Source organism: Daktulosphaira vitifoliae, unplaced genomic scaffold (genome assembly GCF_025091365.1).
Source record: "Daktulosphaira vitifoliae isolate Bord-2020 unplaced genomic scaffold, ASM2509136v1 Scaffold_1, whole genome shotgun sequence".
NCBI lineage: Eukaryota > Metazoa > Arthropoda > Insecta > Hemiptera > Phylloxeridae > Daktulosphaira > Daktulosphaira vitifoliae.
This window is the reverse complement of record NW_026099572.1, coordinates 41,736,823-41,757,735: the sequence shown is the minus strand read 5'-3', so window position 1 is coordinate 41,757,735 and position 20,913 is coordinate 41,736,823. Positions and strand designations below refer to the sequence as shown.

The following is a 20,913-nucleotide window of genomic DNA, read 5'->3' as shown; positions in this document are numbered from 1 at the left end:
GAAACACTATCTACAGATTTGCATCGAAGCGTTTCTTATGATAGTGATTTTAATCACTGTCAGATATCATCTATACTTGTCCCATCTATGCCTCGTCCACACTGTGCCACGACCCCACTGTTCAACCGTTTTTTTATTATTGCTCTTTATACCTATTTAATAAACATAAATCCCTTCACAAAAAAAAAAAATTGTGAGTAGCTAATATTGATTTAACAACAGACGAAAAATTGATTCACAGTAAATTGCGTAAAACGATTATATATTATGTTTATTTTTGTTTTATATGACATCGACGATTGTTCAATCATTGACAAACTTCGAACATACTACATATTTGAGATAATGATTTTTAATGATACTAATTTTGTGGTATAAATACCTACTCTTCTGTTCTAAAGCAGGTGTTTTACTTGTGGGTTGCAGAGTATATAATTGCGTACTCAAAATTTTTTTTTGTCAATTGGTCACGTAAGGTAATTACCTACCTAGTATTCTAAAGGCTATCAACATTTAAATAAGAGATTAGAATTCCTTCATTTCCGTCTAACCATATACATAGCGATTCCTTTAACACTAGCAATTTAATTTCGAGCAATAGCTTCAATAGTATACATGTTTTGTGATCTTTTTAGGTATCGTTGAGCAAAATAGGTCCAGTAGAAGCAAAGTAATCGTATATATAGATACACATAAAAAAAAAAAAGAAAGATTGAATAAAACCAATAGCTGTTCAGCTAATGTTTATTAACTTATAAATATATTTTTGATTTGATGTAGGGCATCTTTAATGTTTTTGCCTCATTTGAATCCACTTGACTAATAATAATCAGTCAAACAGATAGTTTTTATACATAAAAAAACTATAAAGATAATTATTATCATAATATTATTATAATATATAAGTATTTTATACAATATAAATTACATATATTTTATTTTAAATGTTTTATAATAGATTCTAGTTTTGGTGGACTCCTGGAGTACTCAGGATGGAAAGCAAACAGCCTAAATCATTGTGGTGTGTTCCAACATTCTACTAACACGCATAGCTATCATCCAACTTTCCTACCAGTAAATGGTATTTTTCTAATTATTCCTCAAAAATAACTTTACTAAGAATTAAAGTTGTGAGATTTTTGTTTAGAATCCCATATGAATACTTCAATGGCTGCTATACCAGTTTCCAACTGTTTGATACCAAATCATCATTCAAATTATGTTGTATCATCAAATTTAAGCAATATGAGAATTCGTCCACAAGACTATTACTTAGATTCACACATTTAATTTAAAATAAATATACTTAATATGGTATACTGTTTTTACCTAATTGTTATTGTTATGTTAATTACTAGGGATCAGTTGTTTTTACATTTGTATTTATTTTAATGTCACTAACAATGGAAATTTAAACTGTCATTTTTATACAATATAATTATTTTTTAAGTATTTAATAGTTTTAAAACATTTAATGAAGTATTATTCAATATACATGTTGATGATTAAAACAAGATATTTCATAACTACCAATTCCTCATTAAATTCAGTAATATATCTAGTATTTAATTTATATATAATCGTCAGACATTATGTTATTTCTGACCATATCATTGCTTCTTTCTTTTTTACCATATAGTTTTCTGAATATAAGTAAAGTATTTAATAAAATTTTATAAGTCAGAGTCCCATATTATTTTTTTATTATAATATAAGTCAAAATAAATTAGTACAAAATGGTATAAAGTATTTTTTGGGAGATAATTAAAATTTTATAAAAACAAAATAATACTTTCATTTTTTTGGTTAAAAATTCAAATTTTTCCAATTATTTTCATTAATTTATAACAATATTAGTTATTAAAACTGTAAAATGTAATATTTTTATAATTAAATTTTTGCTATAAATCATCAAAAATATAAAATAAAAATATTAACAATTATTATTATTTTTAAATGAAAATAGATTTTTAATTTAAAATAATATTATTATTATTAAGAGGAGAAAAGTGAACATTTGTTGTGTGCAGGAAACTAAGTGGAAGGGAGAGAAAGCAAGGGAAATAGGCGAGGGCTATAAAATAATATACTCAGGTAAGTCTAATACAAAGAATGGTGTAGGGATAATAATGGATGAGGATATGAAAAGTAAAATAGTTGAAGTAGCTAGGAAAAGTGACAGGATTATAGTCCTAAAATTAATTTTAGGGGGAAAAGTGTTGAATGTAATAAGTGCCTATGCACCACAAGTAGCATGTGATGAAATGGACAAGGAAATGTTTTGGAGAGATTGATGAGGTGACGCTAGGAGTACGTGGCAATGAGGATGTGGTGATAGGTGGAGATATGAATGGACATGTAGGCAATGAGAGGAGAGGATATGAAAGAGTACATGAAGGATATGGTTTTAGTGGCAAGAATGACGGAGAGAAAGAATCCTAGATTTCACAGTATCGTATGATCTTGCTGTGGTTCATACTTATTTTAGAAAGAAAGAAGAACATTATAGAACTTATAAGAGTGGGAGTAATAGATCATAGATTAATTGAAGTAAGGCAAAGTTTAAGATAATAGGGTACTAAAGAGTGATGATGATGTAAAAAAAAAGTGGAAAGAGTATTTTGAAAAATTACTAAATGAAGAGTATCCAAAAGAGATATTAGAGGATATCTCATGGAACAAGGGACTTATTAGGGATATTAGTAGATTTAATTAGGAAAAATGAGGTATAGAAGTCTGTGGTATCAATGAAAAAGAATAAAGTAGTAGGACTAGATGAAGTGCCAATAGAAGTATGGATAATATTAGGCGGTGTTGGCATAAAGTGGTTGAAGGAACTTTTTTTAAAAGTCTTATTAGAAGGGAAAATCTCAAATGAATGGAGGAATAGTATTGAGATGCCGATATTTAAAGGTAAAGGTTACCTACAGGAGTGTGTAAATTATAGAGGCTTAGAGGTAGGTGAAATGAGGAGTTCAGTGACAATAATCAAGGATATGATAGGAGAGATAGAAAGATTTAAGTATTTATGATCAATTGTGCAAATGAGCGGGGGTATTGACAAGGATATAAGATACAGAATTAAGTTTGGGTGGTTAAAGTGGAGAAAAGCATTTGGTGTGTTATGCGATAAAAGAATTCCAATGAGGCTGAAAGGCAAATTGTATAAGACTGTAGTGAGACCAGCTATGATATATGGTTCAGAGTGTTGGGCAGTTGATAAGAAAGTAGAGCAGAGAATGAGTGTAGCAGAGATGAGAATGCTTAGATGGATGAGTGGAGTGACTAGAAAAGATAGGATAAGGAACGAACACATAATAAATCATATAAACACTATTAAGGTGAGGAAAAGAAGAAGAAGAATTTTAAATAATATTATTACCCAAAAGTGATCAAGTTTTATTTTATAATTTTTTATTTATTTCAATGTAAAACTATTGATAATACTTTAGGTAAACATTATAGTATCAACTGTAAGTTTTAATAGTTTTAAACTTTCATTTAAAAATGGTATATGATATGTATCAATTAGTTATTATATTAAGTGCGGACATTATTATTAAAAACATAAATCAATCAAATCAAATATTTACAAATAAATTATATTTCAACATAATAATTACAGTTGTAAAAGGAATAAAATTATAGTACTATAGTTAAAACATACCTTGATCCATTATTATGGATTATCCATTACATTATTATATCTAAACAACTAAGAGCAATTAAATAAAATTTAGTTTAATTAATATATTTTAAAATCAATTAAATAACTCATAAAAATTACTTAATGATCCCTAAAAGAGACCAAAATCCTAATAATAGGTAGATCAACAAAATTAAAGAACCTACAAAAGTAAAACAAAGAGAAATTGCTAATCTTACACTAGAATGTTCTATATGATCCCTGAGCAGAGTATTTACAAGAACTTTTGAAATTTTTTCACCATCAAAATAAAAACATGGAATAACATTTATAACAGCTAAACCTCCAGCAAACATCAATAAATACTTACACAATTTTTCTAAGGATTGTGGTAATCTAGATGATAAGTAATCAGTCTTAGGTACATACTCTGTTACAGATACATACAACAAATCTGTAGGTTGTCCAAGAAATAATACTTCATTTCCTAACTGCCGTACAATAACTATTAATTTTGTTAAGTTGTTTAAAGATGGTCGATAACAATGAGCTGAGGAACAATGATTAGTATAATCACAATATGACAAAGAATTTTCAATTACTTTTCTCACATTAAGACACGAATAATGTGGTAGTTCTTGAGAGTTAGATGATGATTCCACATATTCAAAACATAAATCTGATAATGTGTTTGAATCACAGCAGAGAAGTGTACCATCAGTGTTATGCTCAACTAAAAACAGGTTAATACAAATTATTTAACATTTAATTTTTAATTTTGAAAAATATGAAGATATGTATACCATAAGACTTGAAAATAAATTCATTTTTTTTCTATCCAACAATGTTATCAAATAGAGAAGAGGATTAGTGTAATAAGTAATACAATTTTAATACTAAAATACAAGTAGAGAAATATTATGCTACAAGTTTAGTGAAATTTATGCTAATGAGGAGTCAACTATATCTTAAATTGTAGAGTAAACATTTTTAATTTTTATAAGTTTAACTTAGGTTAATATTAAGGTACTATACAAAAAGAAAAATTTTAAAAATAATGCTATATTTAGAAATGTGCTTTTATATTGTAAATAAATTGAAATGATAGGCTTAAGTGATGTCCAATTTTTTGATAGTATAAAATTAGCCATGCAAATAATTATTTTTAATATATACAGTAATATGACAAAAATTAAAATAATTTTGATCACTGTTAACCATCTTTAAAACTTTTTTGAAAAATTATAATATATCAAGTTGTTATAAAACATATATATTTTATAATATAGTTTTATTTTGATAACTCAACATTTAATTTTTTTCATTAAGATTTAAATTATTGAAATTAAATTGGTCAACAAATGCATTTTTTAATATTTTACCATGTTTCGTTAAATCATGCTCTTGAACGAATTCAGATGATAAACAAAATCCAGATTGTGTTTTTCCCAAAGAATACTGTAAACATTTTGACCAAGTTTCATAATCATTTACTTTGCAATCTCCTAATTGAGTTATAACATCATTCTCTAGAAGTCCTCCTTTACCATATACACCAGATCTCTAATAAACAAAATAAATTCTAGTAAATTGTATGTTAATACCATAATATAAAGTACATACAGCAAGGTACTCCATGTTTTGATAAATTTAATAACTTTTATATTTTATTATTTATTTATAATAATAATAATATACAGTACATGTGGAAACACTACAAAGTTGTGACAAGTAAAGATAATATCTGACAGTGATTAAAATAGCTATCATAAGAAATCCTTGATAAAATCTATATTGTATTTAACTTGAAAAAATTGGTGGATTATTTCAAAAGCAACATCAATTCCTATTTCTTTAATTTATCCTGATTAGTAGTTTTTTATTTATAAGCGTAATAAATGAATAAATACTTATTATATTAATTTTATTTAGTATGACATTGATATTTAAATAATTTAATGTTGTAATTATTATAGAGAAATTATAAAAAAAAAACTTAAAGAAATGTTCTATTATTCTGATTTTTGTTAGTTGATTGTAATTTCAGTTATGAAATAGAATTTTTAATTTATCATAAAATTTAGCCATAGGTGGCTAGAATATTTTTTTTGGAAATGACAACTACTTTTTTTTTAATATACATATTGGATGGACATTAAAAATTACAAAACTTTTCCCTAAAAATATTTATAATTGACACATATATTCTGCTTTTTAAAATACATTTTTTTTATCAAATAAATCTAAGTATTAGTTAAAAACTCATTAAAATTACTCTTATATAAATCATCTTTAAACTGGATCACTTTGGTGTAAAATAAAATCAATTATTTGAAAATTATTATTTGACAACTCACTTACAATAAAACTAATGTTTTGACTATAGAATTATTTAAAATGTTTAAACCACATTCGATATAAACGCCAGTGCAACACCTTGATTTAGTGATAAACTTTATACATTCTTAATTACCCTAATCATTTCCAGCTAAACCAATTTCTCCTAATGAAAATAGTGAAAATAGTGTATTAAAAAAACTTGCAAATGAACAATCATCTAATTATGAAGTCATATGAAATGACTTCATAACGAAAGTTATTTAAAATCTTCCTGAAAAATCTCTTATTTCATTGACACATATATACAATGTATCTCTTAAACAGTCTTATTTTTAAACAACTTAAAATCAACAGTGAATTATTAAACCTGGCAAACCACTTAATTATCCACCATGTTACAGATCAATTATGGACATATTTATAGCTAATTCCTAGGCTGTATTTAGTTATCATAAGCATTAATATGCTTAAGAATAGATTAATCAAAACTTATTCATATGAATCAACTATAAATATAACCCTTAGCCTTTTACCTGTTTTAGGTAAAAAAATTGAAAAAATTATTTTAAAACATCTCATACTTATAAGTCAAAAAATGATATTATTCCTAATTTTCCATTTAGGTTTTAGCAAAACACTTGACAATTGTGTCTAGATATAATTGACCAGTTACAATTTTAACAGCTTTAGAGACTAAATAACATTGTGTTGGTATGGGAAATTTCATACCTGATCTACATTAGTAACAATTACTCCAGAACCAATTGAATAAAATGGTATCATCATAACAGGCAATAATATTAAAATGATGTATGCCATCAATCCTTGAAAAACATTATGCCATACACCAGCAGACATTACTCGAAGTTGTTTACTACTAGGTAACAAGGTGATATCTTCTAAATGCACATATGCTACAGGTAGTATTAAAACAAGTATCATACCAACACCTTCGACATGCATATCTTCTCTGTAAATATTTAATCATAAGTTAAACTAATTTTTATTTTGAATAAATTTCTCAATAAATATACAGATTGTTTCTGTTATTGTGAACCAGTTAATAAATTAAAATATAAAAATAATATTAGGTGTTTTTCTTTTTGTAATATGTTTTTATTCAATTTATCAATTATTAAGTATTTCTTATGTTCAAATTTTATATCTCATAAGGGTAGCAACATTATGTTTTTAAATGGAAACATATACAACTAACAAGTTTGTTTACTACATAATAATCTATTAAGAAAATAACTGGCTAGTAACAAATTTTAGATTATTATTTTGGAAGTTATTAATATTTTTATATCTAGGTAGGAGTGCAGCCTAAAACTGTCTAGTGACAAAAATAACAAAATACATGTCTCTAACTATTGCTTTATATTTTTAATAACTTCCAAAATATTAGTCCAAAAGTTGCTATTGACCAGTAATTTTCTTAATTAGATCTTTATCAATAATCATTATCCTATAAATAAATAAGTTAATGTATTATGTAAGTTTACATATAAAATTAAAATCGCTTCCCTTATACGGGATAAAGGGTAAACATAAAAATCCAGCACAGTGGAGATGTGGCATAGTTGGGTCCAATATAGATTTAATCTGACAGTGATTAAAATCACTAACATAAAAAACACTACGATGCAAATCTGTAGATAGTTTGGTTATAGATAGTTAAGAAATTGATATTTAATAATTTAGTATTGTAATTTTTACAGAAAAATTATAAAATATTATAAAGTACTTATTACTTTTATAACAAATGTATATAAAAGTTGAAGGTCTTGATGCAATACTTAAAAAAAATTGTTTTTTATTTATAAATGTACTGGTCTACAAGGAATTTTCAACCGAAACCAAAACATACTTTTCTGAACCCATTTTCGCGCCGATATCAAATCTATAATTAGTTTCGCATATGGCCTAAATAATAACAAAATCCTTCTAATTAACAAATATTTATGTTTGATTAATAAGTTACGAATGAATAATCAACAAATATATTTTAATTAAAATTAAGTTTAAAAAGTTCTACTTTCTAAATGCATTTTTAAGTTTTGAATCCCCCTTGTATAAAGGAAAATGGTCCAATTTGAAAAAAAGTATGTCGAATGAAAGAGATGTATAAATAGTATATCTCATAACAAAATTGTATTGATTCATACATTTTTCAAAGAGTTATAGAAATATAAAGTTAAAAATGTAAAATATAAAATCAAGAATTTTAACACAAAAATAGCATACGGTAGCCATTTTCACCATGAAGACAAAATAAAGTTCGAAATTCTTTTTTCCATAAAAAAGTATATTACATAAGCTTTAATTTAATATATACAGAGTGATTTTTTTATCATAACAAAGGTATATATAAAAGTGTCAGTATTTCCGGAACACTTTCAAAAGATAATTTTTTGTGAAAAAGTTGTCATTTTGAATTTCCCCCCTCCCCAAGGGCAGGTAGAGGGTCAGATTTATAAAAACAATATACAAAATGATAGGTAAATACCTTTTGTATCTATATACAAAAAATAATATTAATTTGGTTATTTTGAAAAAAGTTATGGCAGTTTTAAGTAAAAAAGATTAAAAAAATGTCAAAAATTTGCGTTTTTTAAATTTGTTACTTTTCTTGGAGATTTCCCGTATTTATGTAGAACGAAGGAAATTTTTTCAATTTTTGAGGGTAATATCTTTGACTAGATACGATTTGTGATTTTTTGTAACTACCTTATTGCTGCTAAAGCATGGCCAAGTTCATGAAATATTGTTGTAGACATTAGCGCAATAACATAGTATCCAAAATCAGACATTGGTAAATTAATACCCGGAACCTTCAAAAAAAATAATAACATTTAATTAATTTTAAATGAAAAAAGTACTATGAATATTTACAATTGGTTCTAAAAAAATAGTTTGAGACTTCACAGTCAATGACTCTGAATACATTCTTCTGCATATTTGTAAACATGAAACAATAACCAAACAAATGGAAGGTACTATAAGACATATAGTAACCCAAGAACCAAATGTGAACCACAAAGTTTGAAATTTAGGATTCCAAAAAGACATTTTCAATATCATCCGATTAAATGATGTTGTATACCATTGTAGTTGAAAGGGCCCAATAGTTATTCCTGTTTTTTGCAAGAAAACTAAGTATGGATAATGGGAACAAGACTAAAATAATGTTAGAATTACATGAAAAAAAAAATATTAAAAAGAGTTTTTCAATTTTAAGTGTTTAATTTAATACCTTGAAGGTTACATCCAGGAACAAAATGATAACATAAAAAAACACTATGGTAATAAGAATACCAAATAAGTCCATAATACCTTATTGTATTTACACAATAAACTAATTTAATACGAACAATAAATAATTTAGACCTTAAACCAATCTGCATAGATTGCTTAAGTTATAAACATTTTAAAATATAATAATATATTTTAAAATGTCATGTAAACATAACAGGACGTAATAAAAATAATATTACATTTTAAAATTATTGTGATAATATTAAAATCAAATAATATAAAATTTGTATATTATTATTCGAATATAACTAAGGGTTGATAAAAAAAGTAATTCATTGTATAAACTCTATTCAAGATAAATAATTTGTAATTAAATAACTTTGAGGATTAAACACTACAGTTTGAACCGGGAAAGAGATATCAATGATTGCATATCTTATCTTTTTTATATTTACAAAAGTGTTGACTAAAATTGAGTTTTATAGTTGGCTGACCTGTGCTTAAAATCTGATGTACCTAGAACTATAGTAAATGAACATAATTTATAAAATCGTTTGGGTTTTTTTTATCAAAAAATTGGTTTATCGCACCGCCTCAATTGATATTGTGACGATTCATTTGACTATTACGTTACATGTTAAATTAATCGTCTTCCCCGTTCAAGTATCAAAACAAGCTACTCGATTGATACTGTTATGTTAATTGTTTTTTCATAGTTAAAACGAGAACCGAATCATCTAATTAACGTGTCTAAATCTACCGGTTATTTTTACGTTTCAAGAATATTTTCAAGGATAACATCTTTTGTTTTTAATAAATATCTATATTATTCCTTATAACAATATTTTTATTGGATCACTTCGACTATTAACAAGATATAATGGTAGATACAGCAGAAGCAACTAGACGATTAAATGTTAAAAAACAAACGTTGGATGATGCTTATGCAGCACCAGCTAATTTTTTGGAAATTGATATTCTCAACCCTATCACACATGGTGTTGCTAAAAAGCGTTACACTGATTACGAAGTCCGTATGAGAGTAAGTTACCCTAAATACTTTCTGGTAAATTTAATTTATTTTTTAATTTTAAATATAAAAAATATTTTAGACCAATTTACCTGTATTCAAAGTTAAAGAATCTAGTGTGCGTAGGAGATACAGTGATTTTGAATGGTTACGCAATGAACTTGAGAGAGATAGCAAGGTAATATAAATTAATTACTTATTTATCAAAATAATCATACTTTAAATTTACATTTATTAATTATTAAATCGTTCATATTCTTAATTTTTCAATAATTAATTATTGTCATCTATAATCAAATATATAGTTTTCCTTATGAATTTTGTCATTAAGTTGTCAATAAGAAATTTCTAAGGGGAGTAATATAATTTTCATTATTTCAGAATCTTTTTTTATGTAAGTACAAATTGTAGATTTTATACATATTTTAAAAATCAAAAGGATAATAATATGATTTCTTCATCATTTTTTTCAAGTTCATTATTTTTTTAATGTTGATTTATTGATACCTTAATTTAAAAAATTTCAGAAATTGAATTGTTCTTTTTTTTAACAATTAGATTTAGCAAATCATGTTAAAATAGTAAACAAACAAAATATATAAATTGTTTAAAATAGAAATTGAACAATCAATATTAGAACCTATTTAGAATCGTTACAGTTATTGTATTTCTATTATTGCTAAAGTAATGAACCATATTTTTTTATAAATAATAATTAATGAATCAAAAGTTAAAGTTTTTAAAAACTTAAATTAATATACCGAAAATTTTAGTTTTGCAGTAAATACATGTATTTTAGTAATTACAGTTTATTTACAATAATTATAACTTCATCAATATTTATTATATTTAAGAGAAATTACTGTTAATTTGATAATTATTAAATTATTTATTTTATTGTTTAACTTTTACTACGTTTAAATGAATGATATTTTAAATGAAATAAATATATAAATAAAAAAAATTAGTACAATCAACCAATTAAAATATTAAAATGCAAAATATTCACTGAAACTGAGTATATACCATTAATACTGAATTTTGGTTATTATCATTAATTTTATTATTTCTGCAAACAACATAAAAGTCTTTGTAATGATACTTACAACTACCGGTAATTATAAATATCATCAAATTGAAATACTGGTATACTGCCAGACACTGATTATGTTCCCTCTTAGTAAATAGGAAAATGATAGAATTTTCAAATTAAGTATGTTGATATTAATGTAAATGTCTGAAGTATTCATAAAAATTTCACAATAATCAGTTTTCAAAAAGTTATTTCAATATAAAGTGAAAACTAAAATTATTAATATTAAATGTTTTATAACAATTGTTTTTGGGAGAAATTTTCCTTTATTACAGGAGGGATTTTTTTAAAATTAAGGTGCTAATAGCTTCAATTCAATTCGTTTTGTGATCATTTAACATATTGTTGAGCAAAATAGGTATCCAGTAGAAGGGGTGTAATGATGTATACAGACAGAAATAAATGGCATAGTAAAACCAATAGCATTTTAGCTATGTATCGAAGCTAAAATAAGCTATATATATATAGAACTTATTGATATTTTTGCAACTAGGCTTTTTAAATAACATCTATTAATGTTGCCACCAATCTTAAACATTAAAGGTAAAGTATAAAATTAAACATTTTTTGGGAAGAAGAGCTTACTTAATTTCCCTTCTTTCATATTCTTTTCAGCTGTAGGAACATGTCCTTCTAGTTTCACTAGATTATCATTTAAAAAATATATTCAAATATCCAAATTTGCAAACCAAAATTTTGTTGGCCTGGGCTATTGTAAAAGTCTAGTTTCACCTATAAATATTTTACATTAATATCAAATCTGCCATTAGTAATCATTCTTAGTATATCTTTAGATTATTTTAGATATTACTATCACCACATACACATTTCTTTCAAGAAAAAATGTAATAGTTTTAACACAATTGAGGGAGGTCCCTTAAATCAATACTTGCTTAAAATAAGAGAAATTGTTTCTCCCTCTTCAATTACCTCAGCAACTAAAATAACCTATTTACCATACAGGGTAGGTATTTAATTATGACTAACACAATATCTTTAAAAATATAAAAAACATAGTTTTTAAGATACTGAGTGAGTCATAGTTAATCAATCATCTGGTATTCCTCACAAAAAAGGATTTTATTGACGATATCAATAAAGTTTCTGAACTGTTATTTCAGAAGCCATGAATAAATATTAGACGATTGATTAACTCTACTAAAGAGCACTAATTTTTAACGCCTGTCTAACAAAACCCAATAAAACATTAACCAAGGAATAAAAAATCTTTAACATTAACCTCGTCTTACATATAACAATACTTAAATTAGGAGTCAACTTAAATGCACACAGTCACATACTTAGATCTTGTAGACAAATTACATAAATTAAGACAACTTCTTAAGAGTTCCAACTTCGTCTACAGTGACCCAAAACCACCCAATTCCAATTTTTTTCTCAGATGACGGGACACATTGTTTTAATGCAGATCTGAACCTACATTTCTACGCTTACTCTAGAAATATGATAAGAAACTTTTTTTATCAAAACGTAAAAATATTAACAGTTTATGGTAATAACCAAGGTTATTTAACCGTGATAATAACAAATTGGATAATGATATCAGTCAGTATTTAGATAAAAAATATTACCAAATAATCATGAAAAAACGGATAAATCTCTCTATGGTATCACTTGTTCTAAAGTCCGACGACCGTATACTTATCACGTAATACAATCAGTTTTTAAATATTAAAAAGAATAATTATTATTATTATTTATAATTGACAGTGTTATAGTTTTTACATTATTGGATTATTTTGTATTAAATTATTATCAGTGTTGACTAATAACTTAATTTGAATCACGAGTTACAGTAACGAAACTACTTTTAAAGTAATTTTAGTGTAATTTAATTATTAAAATAAAAATTAGTTTTATTTTAATTTTAATTTTCTTTATTTAAAGGTAATTTTGAAAAATGACTCGTTATTTTATTTGCACAATTTATTTTTAAATTTTGCACTGCTCATATATTTAGAATTTAATACTGGAGGATTAACATAAAAAAAAAAAAATTCTTACCTCCTCAAAATACATACATTTCTTAAGTCCTTTTTCCTAGATAGGAGTTTTACCCAGCAATTTCTTCATTAATAAGCCTAAAGATAATCATACATTTTTTAAAATCAGATTATAATTCTTTATATAAGAAGGGTTGAAAACTTTAAACATGTGTATAGAAACTAAAACTTTTTTAACTTGATTTTTGAACATTTTTCAGAAATACTGACAGTTTTAATCACTGTCAGATATCATCTATACTTATCCCAACTATGCCACTGTGCCACGACCCCATTGTGTTACCGTTTTTTTTTTTACATATAATTATTTAAAATGAGTAAAAATTGTTTGCAAAACGATTTCATGGTAGCTTGTAGTTAAAATTTTAATTGTGTTCCTTGAGTGAAGTCTCATTAGAATTATTACTAGTATAAGTGATATTATACTATTATAATATTCCATAGTGGTATTCAGATATCATAGATTCAATAAAACGGAGAAATATAGCCTTTAAAGGACTTCCAAACTGACTAACTCTCAAAAAACTAAGAGCCAAAATTAGATATTTAGTCAATAAAATAAAACCAGCTGATGGCAAATGTTTACCTCTCTAGTCTAGAACCCCAGTGTGAACATAAAGTACTTTGGAATAAAATTAAAATACTCAAAGAGAAACAAACACAATAATACAAACCTATATCTACCAATTGACTTAAAATTACAATTTCTGACCCACAAACAGTGGTTGATGACTTCGACCACAACTACCTGCAATAAGAGCTATAAAACAACTTTTCTAACCGACAGCTTCAACTTCAAGTATAGGAACTCCAAGAGTAATGAAGAGAATCGTAAACAAATGTAAAAATCACAGTCTAAACTTAGATGGTATTGCAATCATCTTTTTATAGCAATTGCCAATCAAAGCAAAATAATATTTACTAAATTTATACAAAAAAAATTTGCACAAACAGATCTCTACAGACCAATAACCTTACTCAACACAATGGAAAATATTATGGAGAAAATAGATAGTAGATAACAGATTAAGATGGTACATTAAAAAAATGAACAAAGCGGCTTTCCCAGGTAGAGAAACATACAAAACAACTTAAAGAACCAGAATCATAGATAAATTAAAAAAATGTCTTTAGCAAAGGTAATCTATTTATGTGTTTAGTCAATGCTCTCCATAACTGATCATGTCAAGTTAAAGTAAACAGTAAGCTGTCAAAACACTACATACAAAAAAATAGGGTGTTAAAAGACTTCCTGCTCTGTGTCACTAGTTCTTATAAATATCAATGACATCATTGATAATGTTCCTGTTCAGTCAAAGTCAGTCCAGGCTTAAAACAAATAATAGCTACAACAGTAGTAGAACACATCCAACAAATACAATAAAAAATTTTAAGATACAATTAATAAAATAGAAAAATGGACTAGTGAGCTTTACATTCTCAGCAAACAAATCACAATTCACAGACTTGACATAGAAAAGAGAACAAAAATATCAGCATACAAATAGATGATAAAACAATTATTAAAAAAAAAAAAAAATTTACAAATAACATTTTGTCAATAAAATGGAAACCCTACTTTAAAAACTTGAGAAAATATATAATACCAATAATTAACATTAAAATTTCTAGCACATTCGTTTGGAGAGTTCACTCTATATATCTTATGTCAATATATAAATCACTAATATTCTTTATATTTGAGGATATTATGAAATATAAACTACCCCAATATTCTTAAATATTTAAAGGTTTATTTAGTTATTCTAGAAGCATTAGATAGCATATAACACAACATGAGTAAAACAACATTACTTAGAGGCACACTATCGACAATTCTTGGTGTTAATAACTTAAAAAATTCAAACATATTATCATAGAAAATGCAGATTAAACTACTTTTCTTAAAAAAAAAAAAAACAATTATAGCACTTGTATAGTATGGATTCTTGGGTATTTTTAAATTGAAGCAAATGAAATGGTAGAAAATACTCAAAAGTGGATTCTATACTACTACAAACACTTGATTTTTTCACATACTATGATAAAAAAAAATCAAAATCACACATATATAGCAACAGGAATAGATATTAAATATGACTAAATAATACAGAAAACTACATCTAACCTTGTTCTCAAACCATACTATCAAAAAGAGAATAAATCATAAACAGAATGTGGATAGGCCACACTCATTTAACCCACAAGAAAAATCCTCCATTATGTCTTGCATATGAAAACCTTACAATTAAATGTATTTTAACTCAGTGTAAGAAATTACATTAAATGTCCTTACTTACTAAATACTCTACGTATAGAAGGTACTTGACTATTAAACTTACCTTGAGGTTTCTATTCGATTCATCTTCAAGAGTGTTTATATAAAAATTTTAAAGAGTGCTCTATAGATATTTATACATTTTAGAAATTAAAAAATATGAAAATAACACATTCTGATTAGTCAATTTCCTTAGTCGTCTGTTCTGTAAATAAGTACCAAAAAAAAAAAAACTACAACAATTGCATTTCAATTTTTTTTTATCAAAATTTTTTACAAAATATCACAATTTTCATTCAAAATATTATTTATAAATAAAGCTTAAAAAGAATAGTTCATTACTGTCGCAACATGAAATTCTTCCAAATGCCTAAATTCCATTGCATGTTTATTTCTATTTTGTCTCATATCTAAATCATCTGCAACAAGGGCTTGTAAATATATAGTTTCCTTTAATTCAGTTATTGCTTCTGACCGATGAAAACCCTCAGCCACCTTACCTAATTTAGTATATACTTTGTTTAAAAATTCAGGACTATGCTCGTAATCTTCCATGATATTGACCATCATTTTTGCTTTGATAATTTGTAATTTAATATAAGCTTTGTCATAGACATTTATGCCACTATATATCTGTTGTTTAGTTTCTTTCAGTAGTCTCAATGCTTTATGTGGAAATTCGTGTTTCATTAAAATAATAGCTATTTCAATATTTATAATTGCGGTCATATAAGTAAGATGGTACTCAATAGATATTAGTTTTGCATCCATTAAAATAGTCAATGCAGCACTCTCATTAGCTTTTGCAATAATTAAATAAGCTCTAAGTTTAGTTAAAATCGTGTTTGTATTGTTGTTTTCAATTAAATGTTTAACTGAGTTAGTTGCGCTAACAAAATCTTCTTTTTTTAAAAATAATTCACCTAATCTTAATTTACTTTCAGTAATATTAATGGAAGCCATTTGTTTAGCGGCTAATTCTGCTTCTGGCCATTCTTGTTTATTTAAAGACATCTTGAAGTATAAATATTGTTCGGCCATTATCCATAAATTGCTATGTTCATAAGGAAACAGCTGAGATACTTCATTTATTAATAAAGGTGCTAAATAATAGTCTCCTCGGGCTATTAGATCGTTAATAATGTTGCACATGGCTATACATTTGCTTTCAACATTGTATACATCGTTATTGCTTTGATCATGTTCTAAAACTAATAGAGAAAAAACTGTTGCTAAACGTTGATAACCATATGTATTCCATATTGCGGCTTTTTGTACATTATTAGTCATGCGTAAATCAGTCAATCCGTTAAAATAATTGTAGATTTCACTTTTTTTTAAAACTTTAAAAACTATTGATGGATTTTCAGCATTTTCAACTAAATATTGAGCCATTGATTGTAAACTAAAAGATGTAATTTGATGCAATTCCAGATCCTTACTTCTAGTCACAGAACATTTTAACATGGTTAACTTATCACCTTTACTTAATGTATACATCCACATTAGAGCATGTTGTAAACAAATATGATCATTTACTTGATGAGCAACTGCAATACTTTCTTTTAAATAATGCAAAGCTTCCTCATTATGATTAAAAGATGCATTTAATAAAGCCATATTAAGAGATGTGTATCGATAACCTCTACTTTTTTCATCCAAATTGGTTACTCTAGATGTCTGACGGTTAAAATAATGTTGAACACTACATAATGCACCACAATATTCTTTAACACGCAAGCAATTTAAGTAACTAAGATAATGTGCATCAAAATGATCTGGATTAGCTTGTAGTATATCTTTTAACTTTTGCTGTAAAGATGCAGGATCCAAGGCAACAGATTCATTAATCTTTAACAGTTTAATTTGCTGAGCAATGAAAAGTTCCACTTGTCTTGGTGACCATGAACCTACCTTTGTATACTTACTGTTAGAATGTTTACTTCTTTTTTGTAAATCTGTTGTTCCTATTGATATTATTAAGTTCTTTAAATCTTTCCATTCTTGTTTTTGTTCAACTTCTTTTTGACTCAATGCCAATCTAACCTTCTTAAAATCCTAAAAAACAATTGTTAGATATTAGATTTTTTTGTTATATTATTGTTATTTATAATATAGTATTCATACCGGTAAATCATTTAGAATAGGACTGCAATGATTTTTTAGTTCATTCATTACTGCTGCAGTTTGCAAAAATAACATTTTATCGAAATAGACCATTACTCGCCTTAAAAATATACCAATTGGACTACCACTATTTATAACTTTACATTGGTGAACTTTAGGCAGACCGCTATCTAACACGTGTACATCTAAATTCTTGAATACATCCATAACTGCATCTAGATTACTGTTTACCATTCTGTAAACTTCTCTATGAAAAGTTCTTATAAATACAGCTGGTAATTGATATTTTCCACAAGATATTAAATTATTAAGCTCCTCGAAAGTCAAATCTGGACACTGTATTAAATGTAAAACTAACATACTAAACGTCCTATGAAACTTCGGATTTACTACTGTTTCCACTTGAACTTTACCCTCTTCAAATTCTGCACCACAACTTCTAGCATAAGTTTGTAAATAATGTGATATAATAATTACAACAAGAATATTATGAGTTGTGACATTTTCTTGAATTTCATTTGCATTGGTATGAGGTATTGATGTAAAATCTTTACAAGCCATGATTACTATTTTGTTCAATGTTTTTCATAACATATAGTAAAATTTAAATACTGTTATTTTTAATATCAGAGATTTCTCGATTTTATCATTGATATATAATATAACAGTAACATAAACAGTGTCACCAACATAATTTATTTAAGTGTATAACAGAAGCTCTTTTTTTTCTAATGTAGTAAGAACATTAGTTTTATTGCAATTGATTATTCAAGATGTTAAAATGATTATAATTCAGGAAAGGAATTTAACTTTATTTGTTGGCAATTAAAATCATAAATTTGTAGAACCAAGAATCTAACGATTAAACAAACCATCAGAATTTTGTAAACAATTATAAGATTCGAGAAAAAATTTTAGTTAGGCCACTGTTAGGGGCGATTATCCCTGGATTAGTGCTATTCATATACGAATTTGATATTTACGAAATATATGACTAATCCTGTCAATGATATTTAATGTATTTCTGTTTTTGTATCTCAAAGTCTAAACAATTTGCGTTTTAATGAAATACCGAAGACCAGAGAATTTACAAAAAACATTTCATTATTATAATATTCTGGAAAACATCCGACCTTGAAACGTATATCGAACTAAATAAATAAAACAAAATATATTGTTAAAAATTATATAAACAAGCAAATTTAGTATAGTACAGAAAATCGCTGTCAAAAGTTAAGTTTTACCTTAAACAAAAATTAGTCTTATAATATTTTTACATTATTTTGTATTTACAATTGCTTAACTAAAATTGAATTTCTTTAGATTGTTGTTCCTCCATTGCCAGGTAAAGCATGGAAAAGACAAATGCCATTTAGAAATGATGATGGTATTTTTGAAGAAGAATTTATTGAAGAACGGCGAAAAGGTTTAGAAGTATTTATTAACAAGTAAGAAATTTAAATGTATTTTGGAACTAATTGCTTATTTATTAATCTAACTTCAAATATTGAATACAATACATTGTCTATTTACATACAAGGTGAATTATTGGATCATAAGTTATAAGAGTTATCAGTTAGATCTGGTTCATCTGCATACAGAGTGATTGGTTTATCATAAACCACTTGATTATTTGCAAAATAAATACAATAAAGTGAAAAAAAAAATTTTTAATTCTTTTAGTTCCATATATTTTGTAATTTATCAGCTAATAGTGACTTTAAAATCATCTCTTGTAACTTAAAGGGGTGTCAACTTTATTTTTTTTAATGGTAAAATACATATTTAAGTGGCTTATAAAATAGAAAATAATTTAATCTAGAAATTAACTAATCAATAACATTTTTTGGACCAGTATATCGAAAGTTATTCTGATTTTTATATCTAGGTAGGATGAAAAATATAGTTGTGAAATGATTAGTGATAAAAATAGGAGTACCCAATTCTCATCTACAGTCCTTTCTTTAAATTGTTAATAACTTCTGAAATACCGGTCCAAAAGTTGTTATTGATTAGTTAATTTCTTAATTAGATTATTTTCTGTTTTACAAGTCAGTTAAATATGTATGTTCCCATTAAAAAAAATTAAATTGACACCACTTTAAGTTGATTTTAACGTCAATATTAGCTGATAAATTACAAAATAAATGTAGCTAAAAGAAATCAAAAAAATATTTTTAAATTTTATTGTATTTATTTTGCGAGTAATCCAGTGGTTTATAATAAATCGATTACTTTGTATATATATGTATTGTATTTGATAATCTAATTAATTAGTATCTATCACTAACAATATATATATTTTGATTTGACCTTGTAGAATTGCAGGGCATCCCCTGGCTCAAAATGAAAGATGTTTACATATATTTTTACAAGAACCAGTCATTGATAAAAACTATGTACCAGGAAAAATAAGAAATACTTAATTTTTGTTCAAAACCATACACTTTATTAGAATGTTGATATGTTCAAACATTTCTCAAACATTTGTGTTTATTACTAGAATACCCTTTATATCAATATCTTATTGAATGTTTTAAGTAATTAATTATAAAATTATTATTATTATTATTATTATTATTTTTTATTATATTTTATCATTTTAATTTAAAGTTTCATTGAATGCATTTTTTTTAAATTATTGAATATCCATCTATGAAATAATTTTTCATTATTTTTTTTTATTATAATTTTATCTTATATTTTTAGGAAAAGATACCTATATATATATTTATAATAATTGTAATTATATTCTATAAAATTTAATATATTATATACAAATTTAAAATAAAGTTATTTATATTACATAAATTAATATCTTAGTTAATTAAATATTTTTTTTAGTCAAAGATAATTGAAAAGGTTTTTTTATTTTTATTTTTCCTATTTTATCTCTTTATATATATAGGACGAGTTAAACCTGTTTTAATAATATACCTTTTTTAGTAAAGGGATGCTCGGTTTAAGTTAGTTTTGTACTTATACACGCAAAAATCGGTATTAGCTTACCAACCTTGCAATCATTACAACCACTGTAACGTTAATTATTTTGTCTACCATTTGCCACTCTCCCATTCAAAATGTTATTAAATAGTGTAATAGCGTTGTAGTCGCATA

General features: G+C 25.6%; 4 protein-coding genes across 7 annotated transcripts in view; 2 read left to right on the top strand and 2 right to left on the bottom strand.

The window, feature by feature from the left end:
• The window catches only part of LOC126895626 (paired mesoderm homeobox protein 1-like), a 26,107-nt gene extending 24,617 nt beyond the window's left edge, over positions 1 to 1,490 (top strand). The window contains exons 4-5 of one of the 2 annotated variants that reach the window (XM_050667726.1): positions 959 to 1,081; positions 1,148 to 1,490. In XM_050667726.1, coding sequence (XP_050523683.1) covers positions 959 to 1,081; positions 1,148 to 1,290 — 266 coding nt within the window. In that variant the 3' untranslated portion in view covers positions 1,291 to 1,490. The remainder of the gene's footprint in view (positions 1 to 958; positions 1,082 to 1,147) is intronic. The other variant, XM_050667727.1, reaches the window with a different exon arrangement.
• A 2,096-nt stretch (positions 1,491 to 3,586) lies between these two features.
• On the bottom strand, positions 3,587 to 12,754 carry LOC126895622 (membrane-bound transcription factor site-2 protease). 3 transcript variants are annotated; one of them, XM_050667720.1, is made up of 7 exons: positions 12,669 to 12,754; positions 11,953 to 12,099; positions 8,882 to 9,123; positions 8,717 to 8,820; positions 6,716 to 6,956; positions 5,029 to 5,209; positions 3,587 to 4,379 (listed from the first exon to the last, which is right to left on the bottom strand). In XM_050667720.1, exons 2-7 carry the CDS (start codon positions 11,969 to 11,971, stop codon positions 3,784 to 3,786), a joined length of 1,383 nt encoding a protein of 460 aa, XP_050523677.1. In that variant the 5' UTR covers positions 11,972 to 12,099; positions 12,669 to 12,754; the 3' UTR covers positions 3,587 to 3,783. The 3 variants fall into 3 exon arrangements, with proteins under 3 accessions (XP_050523677.1, XP_050523675.1, XP_050523676.1); XM_050667718.1 differs by lacking the exons at positions 11,953 to 12,099; positions 12,669 to 12,754 and adding an exon at positions 9,243 to 9,500; XM_050667719.1 differs by lacking the exons at positions 11,953 to 12,099; positions 12,669 to 12,754 and adding an exon at positions 9,243 to 9,432 and having other exon boundaries at positions 8,882 to 9,166.
• On the top strand, positions 9,822 to 20,432 carry LOC126895628 (sorting nexin-12). The gene is made up of 4 exons (XM_050667729.1): positions 9,822 to 10,286; positions 10,357 to 10,452; positions 19,120 to 19,244; positions 20,117 to 20,432. The coding sequence occupies exons 1-4, from the start codon at positions 10,125 to 10,127 to the stop codon at positions 20,220 to 20,222; spliced, it is 489 nt and encodes a 162-aa protein (XP_050523686.1). The 5' UTR covers positions 9,822 to 10,124; the 3' UTR covers positions 20,223 to 20,432.
• Positions 15,712 to 18,466, bottom strand: LOC126895621 (anaphase-promoting complex subunit 5). The gene is made up of 2 exons (XM_050667717.1): positions 17,797 to 18,466; positions 15,712 to 17,727 (listed from the first exon to the last, which is right to left on the bottom strand). Exons 1-2 carry the CDS (start codon positions 18,355 to 18,357, stop codon positions 15,991 to 15,993), a joined length of 2,298 nt encoding a protein of 765 aa, XP_050523674.1. The 5' UTR covers positions 18,358 to 18,466; the 3' UTR covers positions 15,712 to 15,990.
• Positions 20,433 to 20,913: the final 481 nt, after the last annotated feature.